This window comes from Pavona decussata, unplaced genomic scaffold (genome assembly GCF_977016875.1).
Source record: "Pavona decussata unplaced genomic scaffold, jaPavDecu1.1 SCAFFOLD_102, whole genome shotgun sequence".
Lineage (NCBI taxonomy): Eukaryota > Metazoa > Cnidaria > Anthozoa > Scleractinia > Agariciidae > Pavona > Pavona decussata.
Window position 1 is genome coordinate 6,523,492 of NW_028145517.1, and position 20,325 is coordinate 6,543,816.

The 20,325-nt window shown below is 39.1% G+C and overlaps 3 protein-coding genes across 5 annotated transcripts in view; all 3 read left to right on the plus strand.

Moving 5' to 3' along the window:
* The first annotated feature begins 3,458 nt into the window (after positions 1–3,458).
* LOC146471946 (uncharacterized) overlaps positions 3,459–20,325 on the plus strand; it is a 47,267-nt gene continuing 30,400 nt past the window's right edge. For 2 of the 3 annotated variants that reach the window (XM_085120513.1, XM_085120515.1), the window contains exon 1: positions 3,459–3,543. In XM_085120513.1, coding sequence (XP_084976639.1) covers positions 3,489–3,543 — 55 coding nt within the window. In that variant the 5' untranslated portion in view covers positions 3,459–3,488. Of the gene's footprint in view, positions 3,544–3,901; positions 3,950–20,325 lie in introns of all 3 variants that reach the window. The other variant, XM_085120516.1, reaches the window with a different exon arrangement.
* LOC146471947 (retinoschisin-like) lies at positions 6,170–16,415 on the plus strand. The gene is made up of 6 exons (XM_085120518.1): positions 6,170–6,813; positions 9,906–10,022; positions 10,430–10,558; positions 11,735–11,932; positions 15,700–16,016; positions 16,213–16,415. The coding sequence occupies exons 2-6, from the start codon at positions 9,920–9,922 to the stop codon at positions 16,357–16,359; spliced, it is 894 nt and encodes a 297-aa protein (XP_084976644.1). The 5' UTR covers positions 6,170–6,813; positions 9,906–9,919; the 3' UTR covers positions 16,360–16,415.
* On the plus strand, positions 7,861–9,837 carry LOC146471948 (uncharacterized protein KIAA1958-like). Its single transcript, XM_085120517.1, has 2 exons — positions 7,861–8,108; positions 8,226–9,837. The coding sequence occupies exons 1-2, from the start codon at positions 7,991–7,993 to the stop codon at positions 9,464–9,466; spliced, it is 1,359 nt and encodes a 452-aa protein (XP_084976643.1). The 5' UTR covers positions 7,861–7,990; the 3' UTR covers positions 9,467–9,837.

The window sequence follows — 20,325 nt, forward strand, 5'->3', positions numbered from 1 at the left end:
CCATGGTCCCTTGGGAGGCCTTAAAAGTGTCTCAGAGGAGGTTTTGGGACACCATTATTTGATTGGAAGCTTTTAGAAAAATATTTGTATTTCGTCCAAAAATCGACTTTTTTTAAAAGCTTGTAATCAAATCAGTGTGTCCGAAACGTCCCCTGAGATAGTTTTTGGGACTCCCAAGTGTCCAGGGACAAAGAGATAGCCCACAAAAGGTGTAAGTCCGGGTTATAGTTAAACAGAACGTTCTTTGTCATGGCATTATTTCACTTAAAAATCATTCTCAAGGGAGTTTTACGACACGTCGAGATTCCTAGGAAGATAAACAAGTGGAAAATGCCAACTTCAAATTGTGGTCATTTTTGACCAAAAAGCCAGGACCGGGTTAGAAAAAACTCGATTTTCGGACGCTTTCAATTGAATCAGTGTGCCTGAAAACGTCTCCTGAGACACTTTTTAGGCCTCCCAAAGGACCACGGACAAAGAAATAGACCACAAAAGACGACGTCAGGGTGAGAGTTAAACAAATTTCTTTGTCAAGGCTTTATTTGAACTTAAAAATCATTCCCAAGGGATTTTATGACACCCCGGGACCAACTTCAAAATGTTGTCATTTTTGACCAAAAACCCTGGACTTTAGAAAAAAGTCGATTTTTTAACGAAATATAAATATTGTTTTAAAAGCTTCCAGTCGAATCAGTGTATCCGGAAACGTCCCCTGAGACACTTTTGAGGTCTTGCAAGGGACCAGGGACAAAGAAATGTCCCAGAAAAGATGAAGTCAGGGTGAGAGTTAAACAGAAAATTCTTTGTCTGGGCGTTATTTGTACTTAAAAATCAACACGAGATACGTAGGGACATAAACAAGTGAAAACTGCCGACTTCAAAATTTGGTCATGTGTGAGCAAAAAACCCTGGACTTACCGCTTGGAAAAATGTCCACTTTTGGAGGAAATACAAATATTTTTTAAAAAGTTTCCAATCGGTCAGTGTGTCCGAAAACGTCACATTAGACACTTTCAGGCCTCCCGAGGGACCAAGGACAAAGAAATAGCCCACAAAAGATGAAGTAAGGGTGAGAGTTAACCACTGTAACATTTCTTTCTCAGAGCGTTGTTTGCACTTGAAAATCATTCACAAGGAAGTCACACGGTGCTGGTCTTGTTGAGCCCAGAGTACTTTGTTGTAACATGGTTATTTAAAGTGACAACCCCCTTACTTGCACTTTGCGTCTTGATACGACACTAAGTGAGCTCAGCAAGGCTTGTGCCAACTACCCCACCCCTCTAAATCCTTATCATTTACTTAGATTTACACAAAACTTTGTAGTGTTAGTAGTACTACAAGTTATTATTAGTTTGCATAGTTTGCGACATCACAATGGAAATATACTAACGAAAAGAAAATTATTAATAGATAATAACTGTTGGTTTTGAAACGTGATCGATGTTTTTTACTCCATTTCCCATTTTTTATTCCTTATACTGGATGTTACTATGTCTTAGAAATTACTGCATCCGTTAGGGAAATGCAAACATCTCTAGGTTTTTCTGCACACGTACGCCTTTGTTAGATAAGCAAGCTTTCGATTCACTAACATCACTTTTGGTGAAGAGTCTACGGTGTCAACTACTACTACTCGGCAATCGGGCCGCTCTACTCTATCCACACTGGTATCAGTCTTCTTCATTTAGTGCGTGTGCAAACCAAAGTGAGTACTGTCTTTTCTTGATTTTAGTTTTTCTGTAATTCGGTTTATTGTTACTAGTTTCAGTCTAAGATTTTTTATTCGCTATTAGATTTTAGGAGTATCGTTGCCAATTTAGTCTTCGTATACTCGGAACGCTGTATTACTATTTTCGCTAGGTTTATATCATCAAGTAATTAGTTTTTATTGGTCGTAAACTTTTTAAGGATCCATTATCACTACATACTAGTTTTATCGTTTTTACTTCAATATATTATGCACTGTAGTAAGTACATAATTCTTCTTGGTCTCCAGTCATTTCGCACCAAAACAAGGTGCAAAAGGATCAGAATTCTGACTGACAGGGGATAGATATAGGACTCCGGTCCGATTTCGCACCACTAAATATTGGGATCGGAATAAGGATTCTGACCTGTGTGGGATAGGGTTATTGAACTGCAGTCATTTCACTCTACATCAAAGCGGTCTGTCTGATGTGGGAGGGCGATATTAGAATCGAGTCATTTCGCACAATGCCAACCGGCGATCCTAACCAAAGCTAATTTACACGCACCAACTTTCCAGTCCGGGGCAAGTTTCAGGAAGCCCTCCTAACTGAACAATAGTCTATTGTTAGTCTAACAATAGGCTTTTGTTACGAAACAATACTTAGATCTACTTCAGATATACCGTAAAATTCCAAGAATAAGTCCCGGTGCTTATATTTTCCAAAGGCCCTTTTTGAGGGACTTATGTACGGAGGGAGTTTGCGTTAGAAAATCGGCTGGGCTTATACTTGGAGGGAAACTTGTGTCTCAAAATCGATTGGGCTAGCTTATAATTGGAAGGAAATTTGTGTCAGTAATTTTGTACTGTGCACGGAGTTTTTACTGAAGCTCATGAGAAGGTAGATCCTTCTAAACACTCAGCCATGCAAACTTAAAACACAACAGCAAATTACTTTATTGAGAATGCAATACTCAGTTCAAAAGAAAGATAACATCAGTAATAAGGTACGCTGTTCACATGTACAAATAAAACTAAACAAAAAGCTCCTTTTTGGTTTATTTTGTAGTTGATGGTAATTTCCAAGGACAAGCCCCAGGGGGCTTATATTCCGAGGGGCTATTTAACGGAGGGTTTTTTGTGTTTCGAGTTTGGGGGGATTATATTTGGAGGGGTTTATTTTCGGAATTTTACGGTATGTTAACACAGGAGGACTTAAATCTATGAATTTTGTACCATTTTTATGTCACTAACCTTTTTTCATCGGAGATTTTACTGCTAAACATACATCCATTAATGACTTAAAGTTGTTTTGATTCGTACTGTCAGATATATCTACTAAACTTGAAATGAAAACTATTTATCTAAAAAATTGGACTTTAAGTGAACTTCATTGATTGCAAATTCTTAAAATTTATCACAGGATAAGCATAGATTCGAATGTTTTATTACATTTTCAATCATTCCATTCTTTTTTCGATTGTTCTGATCGAGCCGTGTGAAGTTCAGCCATTAATTACAGCAAAATTTACGCAGGAAAATTTTCCTAGCTGCGAAAGTCAAACACAGACGGCCTTAGCGGCGCAAACTAATTATTTTCTCTCACTGCTTATTGGCTTCATTATTATATTGGTGACAGTATGGATAATGTATCAGTCCCATACAGTTTGTTCAGTTATTTAGCTGTAAAAGCAAGAATTTGTCTCCATGGTTACATGATTTGCCCAGCTGGGTCCTCGCATGATAGACATTTTCTCCTTGATGAGTTCTTAATCACAGATTTATTCTACAGGAAAAGAAGATGTTGCTCTTTCTGTTGTCTTTGTTCCTGTTTTCCAGCACTGTTCAAAGCAAAGGTTAGCAATGAATTTCTTTTGATTACGGGAAATCGTTTTATTCTGAGGGGGTCTTTTTTGCAATTGAGCCCTGATCCAAAACAAAAAGCTATGGGGCCTTGGGATCCTGATTTTTCTGTCTAAGAGCACAAAAGCCCTGCGTTTATTTTTTCATGCCAGAGTCCTGGAGCGCTAAGCCTTTTGGAACCCTGAAAAGTCAGTGAAAAAGTCTCCCACAAGGAGACGCGAGGCCTCGTGGAAGGTAATTCTTGCGCGCGCTCGGTTAGTATCCTATCCGTAGGAAAAATGCACAGAACGTGTGCAGAGTACCAAAAGGATACAGCGTCCTTAAAAGAAATGAATTCATTTTTCATTACAGTTTCTTGCTCACAAGGATACATGGTCAACAGTCAAGGTTACTGTGATGGTAGGTTTGTATCCTGTGTTTCCTCGGGGGTTTGCCTTGGTCTGTTTGTTTATATATTTTTTTTCAACCAAGGCGCATATTGTTGTGTCTTGCTGTTATTTCCTTTAAAAAGATGTGATATACATCAGGAAATTAAATAGAGCAATTAGTTAGTTAAACCTTTTTCAGTCATGAACAGTTGAGATCAAGAATTGATCAATACCACGCAGATTCCCAATTTTAATTTCGGTTCGGTGGTTTCCTGGCTCATGTATAATTTGACCTGATTAAAATACTCTTTCCATTATTTCATTTCATCCCCCCAAATTTCTTGACTCGGCTTAGCCCCTTTAAATAGTGATATCATAAGCAGAAGTTAGACGTCGGTGAGGATTTTCCAACAACTAAGGAGTATAGAGACTAACATTGATTTGTCGCTTTGATCTGTTCCCCAGCATGTGTTTTATCGGGTCTAAAATATTAAGTCAGACTGTAAGAACTGTGCTGGTGGTTTCCGCTGCAATTGTAAGCGCGAAGCCTGATGCCGAGTATCGTAGTCCGTTCAAAGCCTGGGCAGTGTTAATCGCAATCTCGTACCCAGTCCCACGGTGATACGGAAACACAAAATCGATTGTGATCTGGGTACGAATTATGTTACTCGGTGACATCTCCTCGCTAAGCAAAAGGAGCAAGCGGGAGATGAACTATTTGAAGTTTGAATCTCTTAGTTTTCTTACTCTTTGATTTCCAGCGTCAAATCAATGGCCGTGTTTTTCTTCCATTTTTGATCCTCTGGATTCTCTTTTTGGATTTGCTATCCAAATGAAAGCAACTGAACCGTATTTTAATTTGGTGCTGTTTACTCGGCTGCCTAAGGAAATTCTACCTTTCAGGTAGCGGATAAAATTCTTAAGAGCAACCATTCAAAGGAAAGCTCGGAGCCAAATGAACTTATTTCCTGTTGAGGACACAAATGACGGCTCAGAGAATTAACCCTGTAGTGTATGTTAAAGTGCTAAGTGAAATACCTTCTGAGCATTAACCATAGTTAAGAAACGGGAGACAACACGGCAAAGAAAAACTATTTGACCTCACCGGGAATCGAACCCACGATCTCCAAATTTGATCGGATTTGACGTGAATTTCTTGTGGTGCTTTTTATTATCCTGTACAAGGTTGATCTAACTTTTTGAGTTGGTGAGAATTGAATTTCTTAGTTTTCTACCAGGGCTGTTTACTCAGGCTACATTGCTTAATGAGTTACAACATTTTTTGTATTCTGTACCATTCTTCAGCCCTGCTCACTATACTAGTATGTCATATGCGAATTACATTAGATAGCAAAAAAGTAAATTTAAGTTACAATGTCAAACGACAATGCATGTGAACTTGACGAATTTAATCGGAGTATTTTGTTATTGCAGCCAGACACACACTTACAATTCATAGTTATGTTGATCATGAAATTCAATTCCCACCAACTCAAAAGTAAGCCCTTAATTGTACACCATAAAAAGCACGACAGGAAATCCACGTCAAATCAACAGATAAAATGTTGGAAATGAAATAAATTTTGCAATATAACTCGATCCTCGAATACCGTAGACTTAGTCCTTTTGACTATTATATTCCAAGAAAATCGTTCCTTGTGTACTAAAACGGGCAAACCTCGGCCTTGAGTTAAGTCTCCAGTCCTTGGCATTAATTTAGGTCCGTGTAACAAAGGAGTTTGAGGGCCTACATCCGCACACATCTTTATATTATTCTGACGAACTGAAGACGACTGGAAGAAGTTATCTCTCTCACCAATTTCTAACAGTACACTTTGTAACATTAAAAAAAAATTCCGGTGTTGGTGCATGATTTCTCCTAAAGTTTCAAATCTCTTAAGTTTGAAGTCGATTCCACTGAAACTTTATTAGGATATTGGCGGTTGATAAATTACATCGTGGTTGTGTTTTCACTAGGACCAAGAAAGAATGTTCAGCTAGTAAATTGGCCTAGTGAAAACACAACCCGTGATTGTCGTTTTACAAGCGAGTCGCGCTTTGTGGCGATATATAGACCTTTTTCATAAATGGCGGCCGATTTATTATTCTTTTCAATATATGATAATTAGCCCTACTAACCTCATTTCAGCGTAAAAATTCTCTTGAATTTTACACACGCTGACGAGGCTAGTAGGGCTAATTTTCATGAAAACAAAAGAATAGTTTCTCGGCCGCCATTCATGAAAAAGGTCTTTTGAGTTGCTAAAGTAAGAACAGCGGAAATCAATTTTTGTATCCACGCTTTCAGCTTGAGAAGCTTCTCTAGTTGAAGTTGGTTTTTCCCAGACGTGAATCAACCTCTGGTGATGTGAAAGAAGCAGCTTTTGCATTTTCAAGACTCGTTGAAAGTTATTCACTACTAAGGGAGTTAAAACGTAAAATATTAATTAGACTTTTGAAACATTTGCCCGTCTTTCTGGAAGGCTTTTCTACTTAACTCAGGCTTCTGTTACATTCCAAAATGTTACTCTGAAGCCCCATTAACACAAACAAAACATATTCAAGAACCGCCCTCTATAAATAACGAGTATTCAGGCGTACGTGTCGTTTCGTTTTCGTCCACCACATATCATCATCATCATCATCACTATCAACTGTCACCATTATGAAAAAACTTTTAGTAGTGAAGGCCCTCCCATGGACAAAACAAACAATAACTGTTCGTTTCTCGTAAATACACGATTTGGTCGTTACTTAGAAGATATTTGCCTTTAGATTTGGATGAATGTTCCCTCGGCACACACTCGTGTGATCAAAAGTGCATCAACACTCTAGGATCATTCAAATGCCAGTGTGTAGCCGGATACGAGAGCGTGTCACAACACAAGTGCCAGGGTGGGTGGACAGACAGACAGACCCACAAACATACAGAATGGTAGACAGATAGATGAATGATAGACAACTCTTACCTAGACGATATCCAAAACGAACAGACGGTTGGCCACATACAAAGATAAACAGATGGATGATCTGCACATAGTCCAATCGATTTACATGAAAGCCGTAATAAGTACAAAAAGGACAAATATTTTCAAAATAAAAAATATTATTTTATAGGTAAAACGATAAGATATTGCGATATTGAGGATAATCAAATGTGTAGAGGGTAATAGACAATTTCTTATTTACGTTTCCCCAAGCAGCAACACAGAAGTCGATGAACTACGAGAGTAGATGCCTTTCCTGGCTTTTGAATCAAAAACCGGGAAAGAATTAATAAAAGAAAGATGAAAGAATGGTTAAATGTGAGAGCATCGTACAACAGTATGCATCTAAAGAAGCGGTCAGTCAGTCAGTCGGTCAGTCAGTCAGTCAGTCAGTCAGTCAGTCAGTCAGTCAGTCAGTCAGTCCGTCAGTCAGTCAGTCATTTCATTTCATTTTCATTTCATTTCAGTCAGTCAGTCAATCAGTCAGTAAGACAGATAGTTGGGTAGACAGACGGAGGGACAGCCAGCCAGCCAGCAAAACAGACTGACAGATGGCACTGAACAGACAAGCCGCCGTTAGAAAGAAAAGTCGTGGATATTGCCACCTGTAGGCTATACAGCTTTAGTATAAATCTACTAGTGTTCTATCACGAATGCCGTTCTCTGATTGGCTACGCTACTCGCTATCTATTCTGTGATAGATAGTGAGTAGCGGTTTTCAACAAAATGGCGGCCGCTGCGTCGCGTTTTCGAGGTGTCTACGATGAGGAAATAGATAATTTACTTGTTTAGTTTTGAACGACTAGTAGATTTATACTAAAACAATTAGATTATTCGCTCTCGATTTCTATGCGTGATAGTTTATTCGGGCTTCGCCCTCATCAACTATCACGCGATAGAAATCTCGAGCTCACAATCTAATTGTTAATTAGTATATTCTCAGCCCCGACTATTGCATTTCTAGCTCTCTAATTGGCTCAAAAACTCCGACTATGAGCCAATAGTCGGAGTTTTACCTAATATGGAAAATAGTGCGCCAAGTTTAAAAATTTTCCGCACGAAGTTTTTTACTTCAGCTCTCCATAATGACTGATACTGGCAGGTTTCAGGAGCTGTCTCCCACTAAACTTCAAGAGATACTAGACAATGCTGTTCCAGAAAAAACGAAGAAAGCCACAAAGTTCGGCATGAACATATTTAATGGTACGTATCTGGGAGTTTTACTCAAAAACAAGCAACAATTGTTACGTTCACTGTCGATATTTTGATAATTTTATAACTGCGTAACAACGACAAAAATTCTCACCTTGCTATTTACAGAATGGCTGTCAAGTCCTGTTGCCACAAAATTTTCAAAACGAATTGAAGACATGTCCAAAGAGGAGCTAAGTGAATGCCTTAAATGTTTCTACACCTCCGCAAGGAAGAAAGACGGCACGTACTACAAAAACACACCCATGAAGTCCATTCGAGCCGCCATAGATCGCTTTCTTCGCTCGCCACCAAACAACAAGCCTTTTTCTATCATCTCCGACGCTGTGTTTACCCAAGCCAATAAAATTTTGGATGCGTTTGTAAAGGATCTCAGAAAAACGGGTAAAATAGCTGGAATTGTCCACAAGAAAGCAGTGTCACAAGATCAAATCCAGAGGCTCTTTGAAAGCGGTGAACTTGGGCCGGCCGACAGTCAAAATCCAGCCCAACTGCAGAGGACCGCATGGCTTTATCTCACCCTTTTCTTCGGACGACGAGGAAGAGAAAATCAGCGGCAGTTGAACCCTGGAATGCTCTCCCTAAGAACAACGCCACAAGGTGTCGAGTATTTTGAGTTAAACAGACGACAGCCAGGTTCGCTGCTCAGCACAAAAAATCATCAAGGCGGCCTTGGAGACTCTGAGGACGAAAGCGACGCGAAGATCTTTGCCGTTGCTGGTTCTCAGAGGTGCCCAGTGAAAACAATCAAGAACTACCTAGATCACCTGAACCCGAGTTCCGACGCTCTTTTCCAAAAGCCGAGAGACGGCCAAAGTCAGAAATTCAGTCCAGCAGATGACAAAATCTGGTATTGCGATTCGCCGGTTGGCTCGAGCACGCTGGACAACATGTTGAAAAATATGAGCAGGCGAGCTGGCATAGAGCCCCATCTAACCAACCACTGCCTCAGGGCGACAGCAGTTACAGTTCTGTCTGACCACAACTGTGAAACCAGACACATAAAATCTGTTACGGGACATAGATCAGACCAGGCGGTCGAATCGTACAATGATCGCCCATCCATAGAACAGCAGAAGAAGATGTCACACGTTCTCAGTGATTTTGTCTCAGCCGGAGCCTCTAAAGCTTCCCCATGCACTGGTATCTCTGCAGCTAAGAAAGAAAACGAATGCCATGGCCAGCAAGAACGGCAACCTCAAAGTGAAGGGACAGTTTTAGTCCAAAATCAGTTCGTAAATACCGAGGTTCGGCAAAGCGAGCGAAGAAGCTTTCCGCAGGTTTTCTTCAACTGCAATGTCCAAGTTCACAACCATTACGGAGGCGGAGAATCAGGAAAATCTTCCTGAACTTTGAACACTATTTGACCACTTGAGAGCTTCCGAAACTGTCTTTTTTCCTTGCATTTGAACGGTTGAATATTTCAAGGTTGATTTTCGTTAACAGTTGACCACAGTTTGTCGTAGCTGTCAAATTTCATTCAGCTCATCCAGTGATGTAATAATCAGGTGACCACGGCGCGCATGTGACCGGAAGTTGTATGCTCTTTTGACCGCTTTGTAAAATTGTTGAAATAAAAATCAGCGGCAAAAACTCGATTTGAGAATATACTAAAACAATTATTCCATTCGACCTTGTTGGATATGAAGTGATCATAACCAACTCGCGCTACGCGCTCGTTGGTTATTTATCACTTCATATCCAACGCGGTCTCATGGAATAATTGTTATGTAGACGTGGGGTGAAAAGGGGGTATTTAACTACGATCTGATTTTCCTGTATACTTAGATATAGATGAATGTATGACTGGTCTTCCCTCCTGTGATTTGTGTGTGAACACTCTGGGATCATATACATGCCAGTGTAGGCCTGGGTATGAGAAAATATCACAAGACAAGTGTCAGGGTGAGTAAACAGATAGATAGACCAAAATCTCTGGGATCTTTTTCATGTCGCTGTGTGGATCGACATGTCAATACGTATCTACACAAGTGTCAAGGTGGCTGAACTTACAGTAGAACAGAAACTGGCAGAAAAATGCTTAAGGCGCAGCTGTGCATCCTTTTTGAATAAATGTTAAGTTTTAGTTATTTCTTTGTTGGTTGATTGTTAAATGTTTCAGCTGCTTCTTCAAACTAACGTTAAAGCACGTTAAGTTAAGGTGTATCCTAAGTACTGTTTCTTAACAATGGTCTATTGTTGGAATAACAATTTCCTATTGTTAAGAAACAAACAATGCTTAGGATGCATTTTAACATACAAGGGCCTCGTGAATCCATGCACAGTACTTGAAGACTCTTTTAATCCCTTAGATTTGGATGAATGTGCTTCTGGAAGGCACTCGTGTGACGTAGGAACTTCAATATGTGTGAACACTCTGGGATCCTATACATGCCAGTGTAGGCCTGGGTATGAGAAAATATCACAAGACAAGTGTCAAGGTGAGCAGACAGATAGGTCGACCAAAATCTAGGGATGGATGATTGACAGACAAACCGACAACCAGATAGACAGTGAGACACACAGACATATAGATGGGCCGACGGACCGACAGACAACCAGACTGGTAGACAGACAGACAGACAGACAAACAAACAAATAGATGTAACGATTAAGTATAACGTCATACCGATAAAAAGGCAAATAGAAATACAGACAAGCAGAGGAGCAGATAAATTGACGGATAGATAGCCAAGCAGACTGATAGACAATTAGACCAACTACTAAACTACTAAATGTACAGGAAGAAGCTACGACGAAAGAGGGAAAGCCAGACGGTCAGATAGCAAGTAGCCAGACTGAGAGTCAGACTGACAGGCTGTCTTGTTAGCGGGTATAATTGAGTCAAACTGAGCTCAGTTTTCATATGTATACTTATCCTAACAGTGAGTCACGATGAACTTTCTTGTTCAATGCATGTGATAGTTAGTTTTTGTTTATGGGGCTTTACTGAGCAAAACTAGATCAGTTAACAACAGAACTAAAAAAAAATAATTATTTATTCAATATTCATGGATGTGAATGAATGTTTAACTGGTGACAACAGCTGTGACCTGGCAACAACGGAATGTGTAAACAAACCTGGCTGTAGCTTAACAAAATTTCAAGCGGGGAGCTTCTTCATGCCCTCCACATTTTTAAGTCACCAGATGTCACTTTTATTAAGAGTAAGAAGGGTACCTCCACCCTGACAACAACTTGACGTTAAATTGTGGGAAATAGTGTCTAAATTGTAAATCTTATTTTAAAATGTAGAAATGGTATTCACGGTTGCTAAAATAGGATGTGATTATCACCTATTTTAGCTTTTAGATTTACTGCGCGACCCCATTTTGGATTTTATGACGTGATACGGTTGCCGCTATTGTCAGTAAGCAGAAGCTCTTGTGTGAAACAATTGGGTAATCGATGACGTCACGAAATTTGGCAATAATCAAATCCTGCTTTGTCCGACACTAAAATAATTATTTCCAGGTTTTCCGACGAAATTTCAAATTAGATCGCATTTTTAAGAACTTAACACTTATCTATTTCAAGAGTGGAGGTTTGCTTTAAAAGAAATTTTGTCTATGGTATTTTTTTCTGATGGCGCGCATATTTTGTTTTATCTGAATTAGCAATCTCATGCAGACCTCTTGCTGGGCCCACCGGTGGCATTTTAGTACCTGCGCGCTGCACGCAAGCCAACGCTAACGTATATGGAGACAGATGCGTCATGAAATGCCAAGTGGGTTACGTTATTTCCGACGCTTCGCATGGAACTCTCACGTGCGGTAGCAGCGGAATGTGGGAAGGCACCATGGGAACATGCAATGGTAAGATAATGTCGCTCACCTTATGAGATGAGGTCTTACTATCGATCGATCTGCGAGCGGCAGAATATTAGAAAACAAATAGCATCCTATACTATATTCTTTTATATCACGGTAATTGAGTGAGTGAGCTTGGAGGTGAGTCTCCGTACTGATAAGCCAGCCCCCCGGTTCCTTCAGTACATTGAAGTGGAAGCGGACCTTTGTTGCCATCACATACTATGCTGATAAAAATCTGTTTTAACCTAGCTGTAACATCCCCTCGCTAGGCAAAAGGAGCTAGCGGGAGTTGAAATTTCGCTAATATTTGGAATTTTGAATTTCTTAGCTTTCTTTCTCTTTGATTTCCAGAGTCAAATCGATGGCCGTGTGGCGTTTTTCTTACATTTTTGATCCTCATGATTCTTTTTGGTTGTGATCCTAAAATGCGACCATTCAAATGAAAGCAACTGAACCGTATTTTAATTTGGTGCTGTTTACTCGGCTGCTAAGGACGTTCTACATTTGAGGTAGTGGATAAATTTCTTTAGTGCAACCATTCAAAGGAAAGCTCCGGAGCCAAAAGAACTTATTTCCTATTGAGGACACAAATGACGGATCGGAAAATTAACCCTGTAGTGTAATTCGCATATGAACATACTAGTATAGTGAGCAGGGCTGAAGAATGGTACGGAATACAAAAAATGTTACTCATTAAGCAATATAGCCAGAGTAAACAGCCCTGGTGGTAACGCAAACCGACGTCTGTGTTACTCTGGTTTTCTCTAGTCATTGGGCGGATGATCATTTGTATTTCACATTGATCCACAACATGCAGCGATTATTGGCTGGTTATTTACGAAACCTGGGTAACCGGACTTAACAGGGTTACCAGGGTAACCCCGGTTGACAAAGAAGGCTTTGATAATGAAACGCGCGGACAGAAATTTCACTGGTATCATTATCATTATCATCATTGACAACAACATCATAGCTCGATCGTAATACGTCTCAAATAAATATAATAACATTAATTTCAGAATAGTGCCAAGGTATATATATTGAAGAGAAAGTAATATAACTTATTTTCTTATTTTATAATTTAAAAGAAAAATACATGATCAAACAATGCTTTCTTGAAACGTGAGGTTGACTTTCTCCAGCGTTAATAATAATAATAATAATAATAATAATAATTTACCAATTTATATAGCGCGTATTTACATGTGCTGATCAATAGCGCTTTACAATCATATGTTTAAAAGAAAACGAAAATACATTAAAAGAAAACGAAAATACATTACCGTGAGAATAAAATAAACTAAGTTACAAACTATAAAAATACTTCTTAAAAAGATAGGTTTTAAGTCGAGATTTAAAACTGTCAAGTGATGTTGCTTGACGAAGCTCCAAAGGTAGCTCATTCCAGAGTTTCGGAGCTGCTGCTGAGAATGATCTTGCTCCCAATGTTCTTTTAATTTGAGTACAAAAACAACAGCAATAATAATAATAATAACAATAATAATAATAATAATAATAATAATAATAATAATAATAATAATAATAATAATAATTTAGATTATATCCGGGGTGTAAACAACAAGATATTTGAAAGTACGTACCCGTAAAAGGAAGCAAGGGGGAATGGGGGGGGGGGGGGGGGGGGAGGGTGGCTCGGTTCTCTTAACACTGACCCTATTTCAGACCAAAAATTTATTGTTTTTCTGTGGTGTAGCGGTTATCACGTCTGCCTTGAATGCGGAAGACCAAAGTTCGAGTCCTCGCCAGTGAACCATATTTCCACAATGTTTGTTGGTCTTGCTTTTCCACGTCACCTATTTTGTTTCTTTCGCATAACAGATCATTAATTTCAGCGTGTAAAAATATGGCAAAGATTCCTTCTTGTCTGTTTCTGGTTGCTAGAATCCTTACCCATTTCCATACGCATTTTCAGACTTTAAGACCAAAACGGTGAAAATCTTTATCCTATTTCACACCTAAACGGCTTAAAAAAACATACCTTTTAGCGCCGCACATACCAATACAGCTTATATGGGGGGGGGGGGGGGTACTTAACCCTTGAAAACGTCTGCTTATTTCCCTTTTTTAGTTCTCTTCATTTTTTAACATCAATAGCGACAGGAAGTGATTGTAACCATGTACCATTCTTGACAACAGAGATCGAAAAACCTTTACATTCATTTCTGTTTCTAGATCGACAATTAAGTTCACCCCCAGGGAGTTGTGAGGTCAAATATGTCCTCACACTACAGGAAAATGCTATCTTTTTGTCAGGCGGTAGCTGTCCCTGTAAAGAAGGCTATGAACAAACAAACAGCACCCCCTGTACTATTTAGTAAGGAATCCAACTATCTGAGTTAAACCTGCTGCGTTATTTACCCAGTGGCAGTAAAACCAGGCTTGTGCCCTGGTTCAAGTCTGGTTTAAAACCAAGGATATCCTGGTTCGTGAACCAGAATTACCAGGCTTTAGCTGCAACCTATGTGCAAAAAGTCTGGTTAACCCTGGTATTAAGGGGTAAGACTGGTAACCCTGATCTTACAAATAACCATGGCTACCAGGGTATACTTACTTACTTATCCTCTTTGGGCCCACGTGGACTCTTAAGGCCGGGCTACCAGGGTATAAGCAGGCTCAAACCCTTCTTGGTCAACCGGGGTTACCCTGGTAACCCTGTTAAGTCCGGTTAGCCAGGTTTCGTAAATAACCAGCCAAAAATACATTCGAAGAGCTACGATCACCAAGCATACAACAAGGAACTCCCAGATGCTAAATATTCTTTTGTATAAAACAGCCACAGGGCAAAGAACTTTCTACTCCAGGACAGTCAAAGTCTGGAACTCACTGAATTCTTCTCTTAAGTTGAAACCGACACTACAAGATTTCAAACGTTCCCTGAAGAGAAGCCTTGTCTCAAACTTTTTGGTGACTTAATTGTTCCACTTTTGTCGTTTTTATCAATTAATTAATTTATTTATTTATTAATAATTAATCGGTTTGATTAAGTCATTTTACTTTCTAGTTAATTACTTAATTAATTTATTTGTATATAGTATTAATTACCTTTTTATTCTGGAAAAGCCCATTTGGGACGAATAAAGTATGTATGTATAAAGTATGTAACGTATAAATTATGTATAATCGCTTCATGGTGTGGATCAAAGTGAAATACAAAGGATCATCCGCCCAATGACTAGAGAAAACCGGAGTAACACAGACGTCGGTTTGCGGTACCACCAGGGCTGTTTACTTAGGCTACATTGCTTAATGAGTTACAACATTTTTTATATTCCGTACCATTCTTCAGCCCTGCCCACTATACCTAAAAAGTAAATTTAGGTTACAATGTCAAACGACAATGTATGTGAGCTTGACGAATTTAATCGGAGTATTTTGTTTCTGCAGTTCAGACACCCACTTATAATTCATAGTTATTTGATCATGAGGATTTTCGAAACTAAGAAATTCAATTCATAACCAACTCAAAAGTTAGACCTTGTACAGCATAAAAAGCACCACAGGAAATCCACGTCAAATCCGATCAAATTTGATGGTCTCCGCTGAGGTCAAATAGTTTTTCTTTGCCTCGTGTGCTCTCTCGTTTCCTAACTATGGTTAATGCTCAGAACGTTTTCTTTAAACGGCCTGAAATTTCTCGTTTCTACACGTTTCTTCCTTTGCTCGCTTATTATGTCTTTTGCTTTCATTTAGACTGTTATCGAACTATTGCCTAGATTTGACACTTATTTTGTACCATTTTATACTCCTAGTAAAGCCATGCAGCGCAAACGAACCTCTTGGGATGGAAAATGGTAAAATTAGTAACCAGTCTATCACAGCCAGTAGTTACTACGTAAGTTACCCTCCTTGGAGTGCGCGACTAAACGCTGTAATCTCAAAGAGTTGGTACGCTAAGCCTTATGACCCCACACCTTGGATCCAGGTGGATCTTGGGAAGTCAACATGGGTGAAAGGAATAGCGACCCAAGGAAAGGCGTTTACATTGTACGTGAAGTCTTATAAGCTGGCTTACTCACCGGACCAACTCACGTGGTTTCCTTATCGTGGAAATGATGGGATTGAAAAGGTACAACAGTGAAAATGTATCGTCTCATTAAAAGTGCTTAACGTTGCCATTTGAAATATAATTTTTTGTAAATTGTAAGCCGGGAAGGAGGGAGGGCGGCAAGCCAGGAATAATACCGGACGAAATCCTAAGTTTGAGGTCTTCAGTTAAAATTATGTATCCATGGATTTCACTTGCTCTTCTTTTTTCCTCACAGATTTTCAATGGAAACACAGAACCATACGGAGCGGTCAAAAACAACTTGGACAAACCGGTTTACTCCCGTTTCGTGCGAGTTTACCCGGTTTCTTGGAACCATGCTGTGGTTCTGAAGTTAGAGTTGTATGGCTGTGTAAATTCATAGGAGAACGACCTGTGATTGATTAAATTGAATAACAGATGAAACGATTTACTCTCTGACTGATCAAATATTATTATTTTATTGATTACAAACTTAAATCTCTCTCTAGTTTAGTGCCTTTGGCCACCTTCTTGGATTCCTCTTGGTATTCCACGTCATTTTATACCATTTTGACAGAAAAGGTAATCCTTTCATATACGTCCCTAAAAATGGCACCCCTTCGCATACCTACAGTAGAAACACTGCATCTCTTTTCTATACACTTGGAATTAACTTAGGCCCCGTTTTAAATACGTAAATGACAGTTTTCCCTGCCTTTTTCTATCAGGTTCACCTCGTGAATTCCCTACCCTTTTATATACCTTTAGTCTGGCAAAGGTTCCCCTTTCGGGCGTGGCCCGTCGGCTCACCAGGAAAAGCAATCACCTTGCTCTCACATGTTTTTATCCAATAATAAATTTAATTGATAATATACTTGAAATGATTTACTCTGTGTTTTTCGTTCGACGTTCTAAGTATACTCTGATTCCTCACGATCAGGTGTTGATAGCGTCCTCTCTGTCTGTGTCCTCTTACATTGTTTTCAGATTTCTCAGAACATTATTTTGTATTAATAAGGGCTTTTACTGATTTTCATAGCACATTTTACAACTGATAAAAAAAACAGCAATTGGGAGACGGAAATAAACAGGACTTTGAAAACCCTATAATAAAAATTTCTCATTTAAAAACAATGTAGCACAAAACAGAACGTAAAATAACAAGGGTTAAAAATTTAGCTTTGTTTGAGGCTTTGAAAAGATGACACTCTTTATGTAACTTAGTTGGCTCACCTGTAAAGTTCTTTTCTTTTTATCTGACAAATTGAATGATACACCAAAACGTTTAATTTATTATTCAACTTGTCTACATATACTTAAACGACAACATGGTTTGTTTTAGAAAATACATTTCTGATATACGCTCGGCTCCAAAGTACAGTCCCTTGCGCCAAAAAACAATTATAATGATACACATAGAAGATTAGAAAGCAGCCAATTCGGAGGTGTTGCACAATTGTTTTTATTCGACGCTTTACGTTTCCCAGTTATGACCGAAATAAATTTGATTTTGAACTGAGCTGTCTAGGTATGTAAGACCATAGGAATGAATGAGAAAATGATGTTGATTGCAATTGTTGTGAGGTAAACTAGAGTATTCACAAAGGCTGCAAAGGCCTTACGAGAACGTGTAGTGGATCATGGGACACATAAAAAAGGTCACGTGACAAAAGGAGAACAGAGAACTCTTCGCGCGCGTTTATCGAGTACCAGCTAGTATTGTCATGTCTTTCCTTCCTACAGTTTAGAATACAAAGTTGCGTTACTACAATCTCAGTTGATCGCTCAGCTAATTCCCCGTGATACGTTTACAAGTGGTGGAGAATCCAAATCTCAAAAAAAAAAAAACATGGAAACAATAGAGGAACTACAAGGAGTTGTGGCCGGACTCGTCAGCGTTGTAAAGGACCTCACTACAAATGTTTCTCAAGTCACTCAAACAGTCGGTCAGATGGCCGAAGCAGCTCCTACAGCCTCTCATCACGACAAGAATCAAGGCCTTCGCATGCCTTCCATGCAACTTCCATCGTTTCGTCGAGATTCTGTGATACAAGACGACATATGCGAATTTTTGGAGCGATTAACCCAGCAAACATCGCATCTCCCCGCCGAAACACGCTTGTCGCTTCTGGAACAACAATGTGTTGGCGACTGGCCAAGGTCGGTGTTGTCAATCGCCAAAAGTACAGAGGGCTACGCAGAAAAAGCGGCAGAGGACAAACTTAAGAGTGCCTGACTGTAACTTTCGAGAATTGCTGGCCAAGCTTGAAAAATCGAAACCCCTGATAATTTGCCTGAAGTTTACTTTTGGGGAACTATCTTCGAAAATATTATTTGAATGTTCTGGAAATTTATAGTTTTCGAGAATTTTGGAGAAAACGAAATTGCTGGTTTTACCTTATTAATTATGCAAAAATCTCACTCAAAATTAGCCAAGTTCAATACGCTTGCGTTGAAACAGTACGCAACGCTAGAAAACGAGGTCGGTTTTGAGTAAGAGCATTACTCACCTTCTTTCTACCAATGGGACCTATGTAAACTTTTGTAGAGCTTTGGAGGGTCTTATGGCTCTTTGAAAAATTGACATTTTGAGGACTTCGCGATGAGGTGAAAATTGAGTAAGTTGGAAGGTTTAAAATGCATCTTGGTATGTCAGATATCGACTCGAGAGGAACATTGCGATGAAGCTTAGGTCTTCGTCTTTAATAACACGAAATAAAAAATCTGGGCAATCAATGCACGCACTGACGAAAACCAAAGGTAGTGAGGCTTCGTTAACAAATTTGCATAATTCTCAACTGTTGAGAAAATGCTATGTTGTGTTGACTCGGTGAAAACATTTACCCAAGCTATCTTCAAATGGTCATTTTGTCTCATATTGCATTTGCCTGTTTCTCTTTCTTGTTTAATAACGTGGTAGAAAAGGTCTGGACAAAAAAAAATTTTGATCGGAGAAGAAAATATATTCGCCAAATTGTGGTGGGAAATTTGCATAATGCAAATCTCCCAATAAATCTTTCTGCAAAGGAATCTGATTGGGAAGGTTTCGTTAAGAGTCTATTTGAGCGAAACCCTCCATATAAAAGAAGTCAAAGCAACGTTTAATAATCCGATTTCAACAGATAATTGTCGGATCTGAACCTTTAAATAATAGTGCCAAACTGATGCTCGCTATTGCGTTACCTGCGTCACGTCAATAGCTGTCGATATTGCAGGAGTGCTCAACGACTTCTTTTTCTAAAAATGATTTTTATCCATCCACGCAGCAAATTAACATTAGCGCAGTCGCAACCGATCAATAATTAACTTTCGTGGGAAAAACAAAGCCGATCCTCACTTCCAGTACTAACTTGTGCTGCAAAATTGCCATTTACAACAACTAGAAAAAAGACCTCACCTTGCTTTGTTTACTGGCATAAAAGCGGTTTTGCTAAAAATTAAACGTTCACATGACACTGGAATCACCTTTAAAAAATACACGCTTGTCAAATGAGTGCCAAAGTCAGACATAGAGTCGGTCACATGAAGTGAATATTATTAATTAAATCAAGTTTGTTTACTGGTATGCTTTTTCAAATCGGTCAGTATAAAATGCAGACTGCAGACTGCAGATTGCAGACTGCAGACTGGGTATAAAATGCAGACTAGGTATAAAATGTAGACTGCAGACTGCAGACTGGGAATAAAATGCAGACTGAGACCAAAACCGCCTCTTTGTCAAATACAGGATACATTTTCAATTTTCAACTTACCCCAGTGTCACACAATCACATTTCCAAGATCATCTCCCATCTCTGCAGTCTGCATTTTATACTGACCGTTTTTCAAATAGCTAGTCCAACCTTTTTCAGTGGCCTTCCAAATAATAATCACCCAGAAGCGGGTCAGTAAAAAAAAAAAAAAAAACTTTCGTTCGTGCTGTTTGATACTGTACTTTCGCAAGCGACTGAAAAACAATGTCAGCCGGCACGCCATATTTTAACGTAATTACTGGTATGAAATATCAGAGCGTCAAAACCTGTGTGTTTCCGTTTAACAAAATAATAACTCAGTTTATACCTATAGTTCACATTGGCTGTAGGGCATGTATTTATCTTTGACGAATGTCAACAACAGAAACACGTACGGGTATCTCAGTAACACTGTATACGCGAAATGTCTACAGCATACATCACAAGGTCGATGAGTGTTACACAATGGCGTAAATTATAAGGGTTTGTATGGGAATTTACGAACATGTTTTGGAGTCGAAAAGTAAAGGGCATGAATTGAACAAAAATGGCTTACCTTGTCTCCTTGATATTTTGCCAGGTATTGTGTGCCATATTTTGGTCATTTCAGTACGATTCCAGTGGGTTTTAGGTTCACT

Coding starts and splice junctions, on each gene's coding strand:
- LOC146471948 (XM_085120517.1), top strand. CDS start 7,991: ATGACTGATACTGGCAGGTTTCAGGAGCTGTCTCCCACTAAACTTCAA. Junction 8,109..8,225: donor CGGCATGAACATATTTAATG/GTACGTATCTGG, acceptor TGCTATTTACAG/AATGGCTGTCAAGTCCTGTT.
- LOC146471947 (XM_085120518.1), top strand. CDS start 9,920: ATGACTGGTCTTCCCTCCTGTGATTTGTGTGTGAACACTCTGGGATCA. Junction 10,559..11,734: donor ATCACAAGACAAGTGTCAAG/GTGAGCAGACAG, acceptor TATCTGAATTAG/CAATCTCATGCAGACCTCTT. Junction 16,017..16,212: donor GAAATGATGGGATTGAAAAG/GTACAACAGTGA, acceptor TTTTCCTCACAG/ATTTTCAATGGAAACACAGA.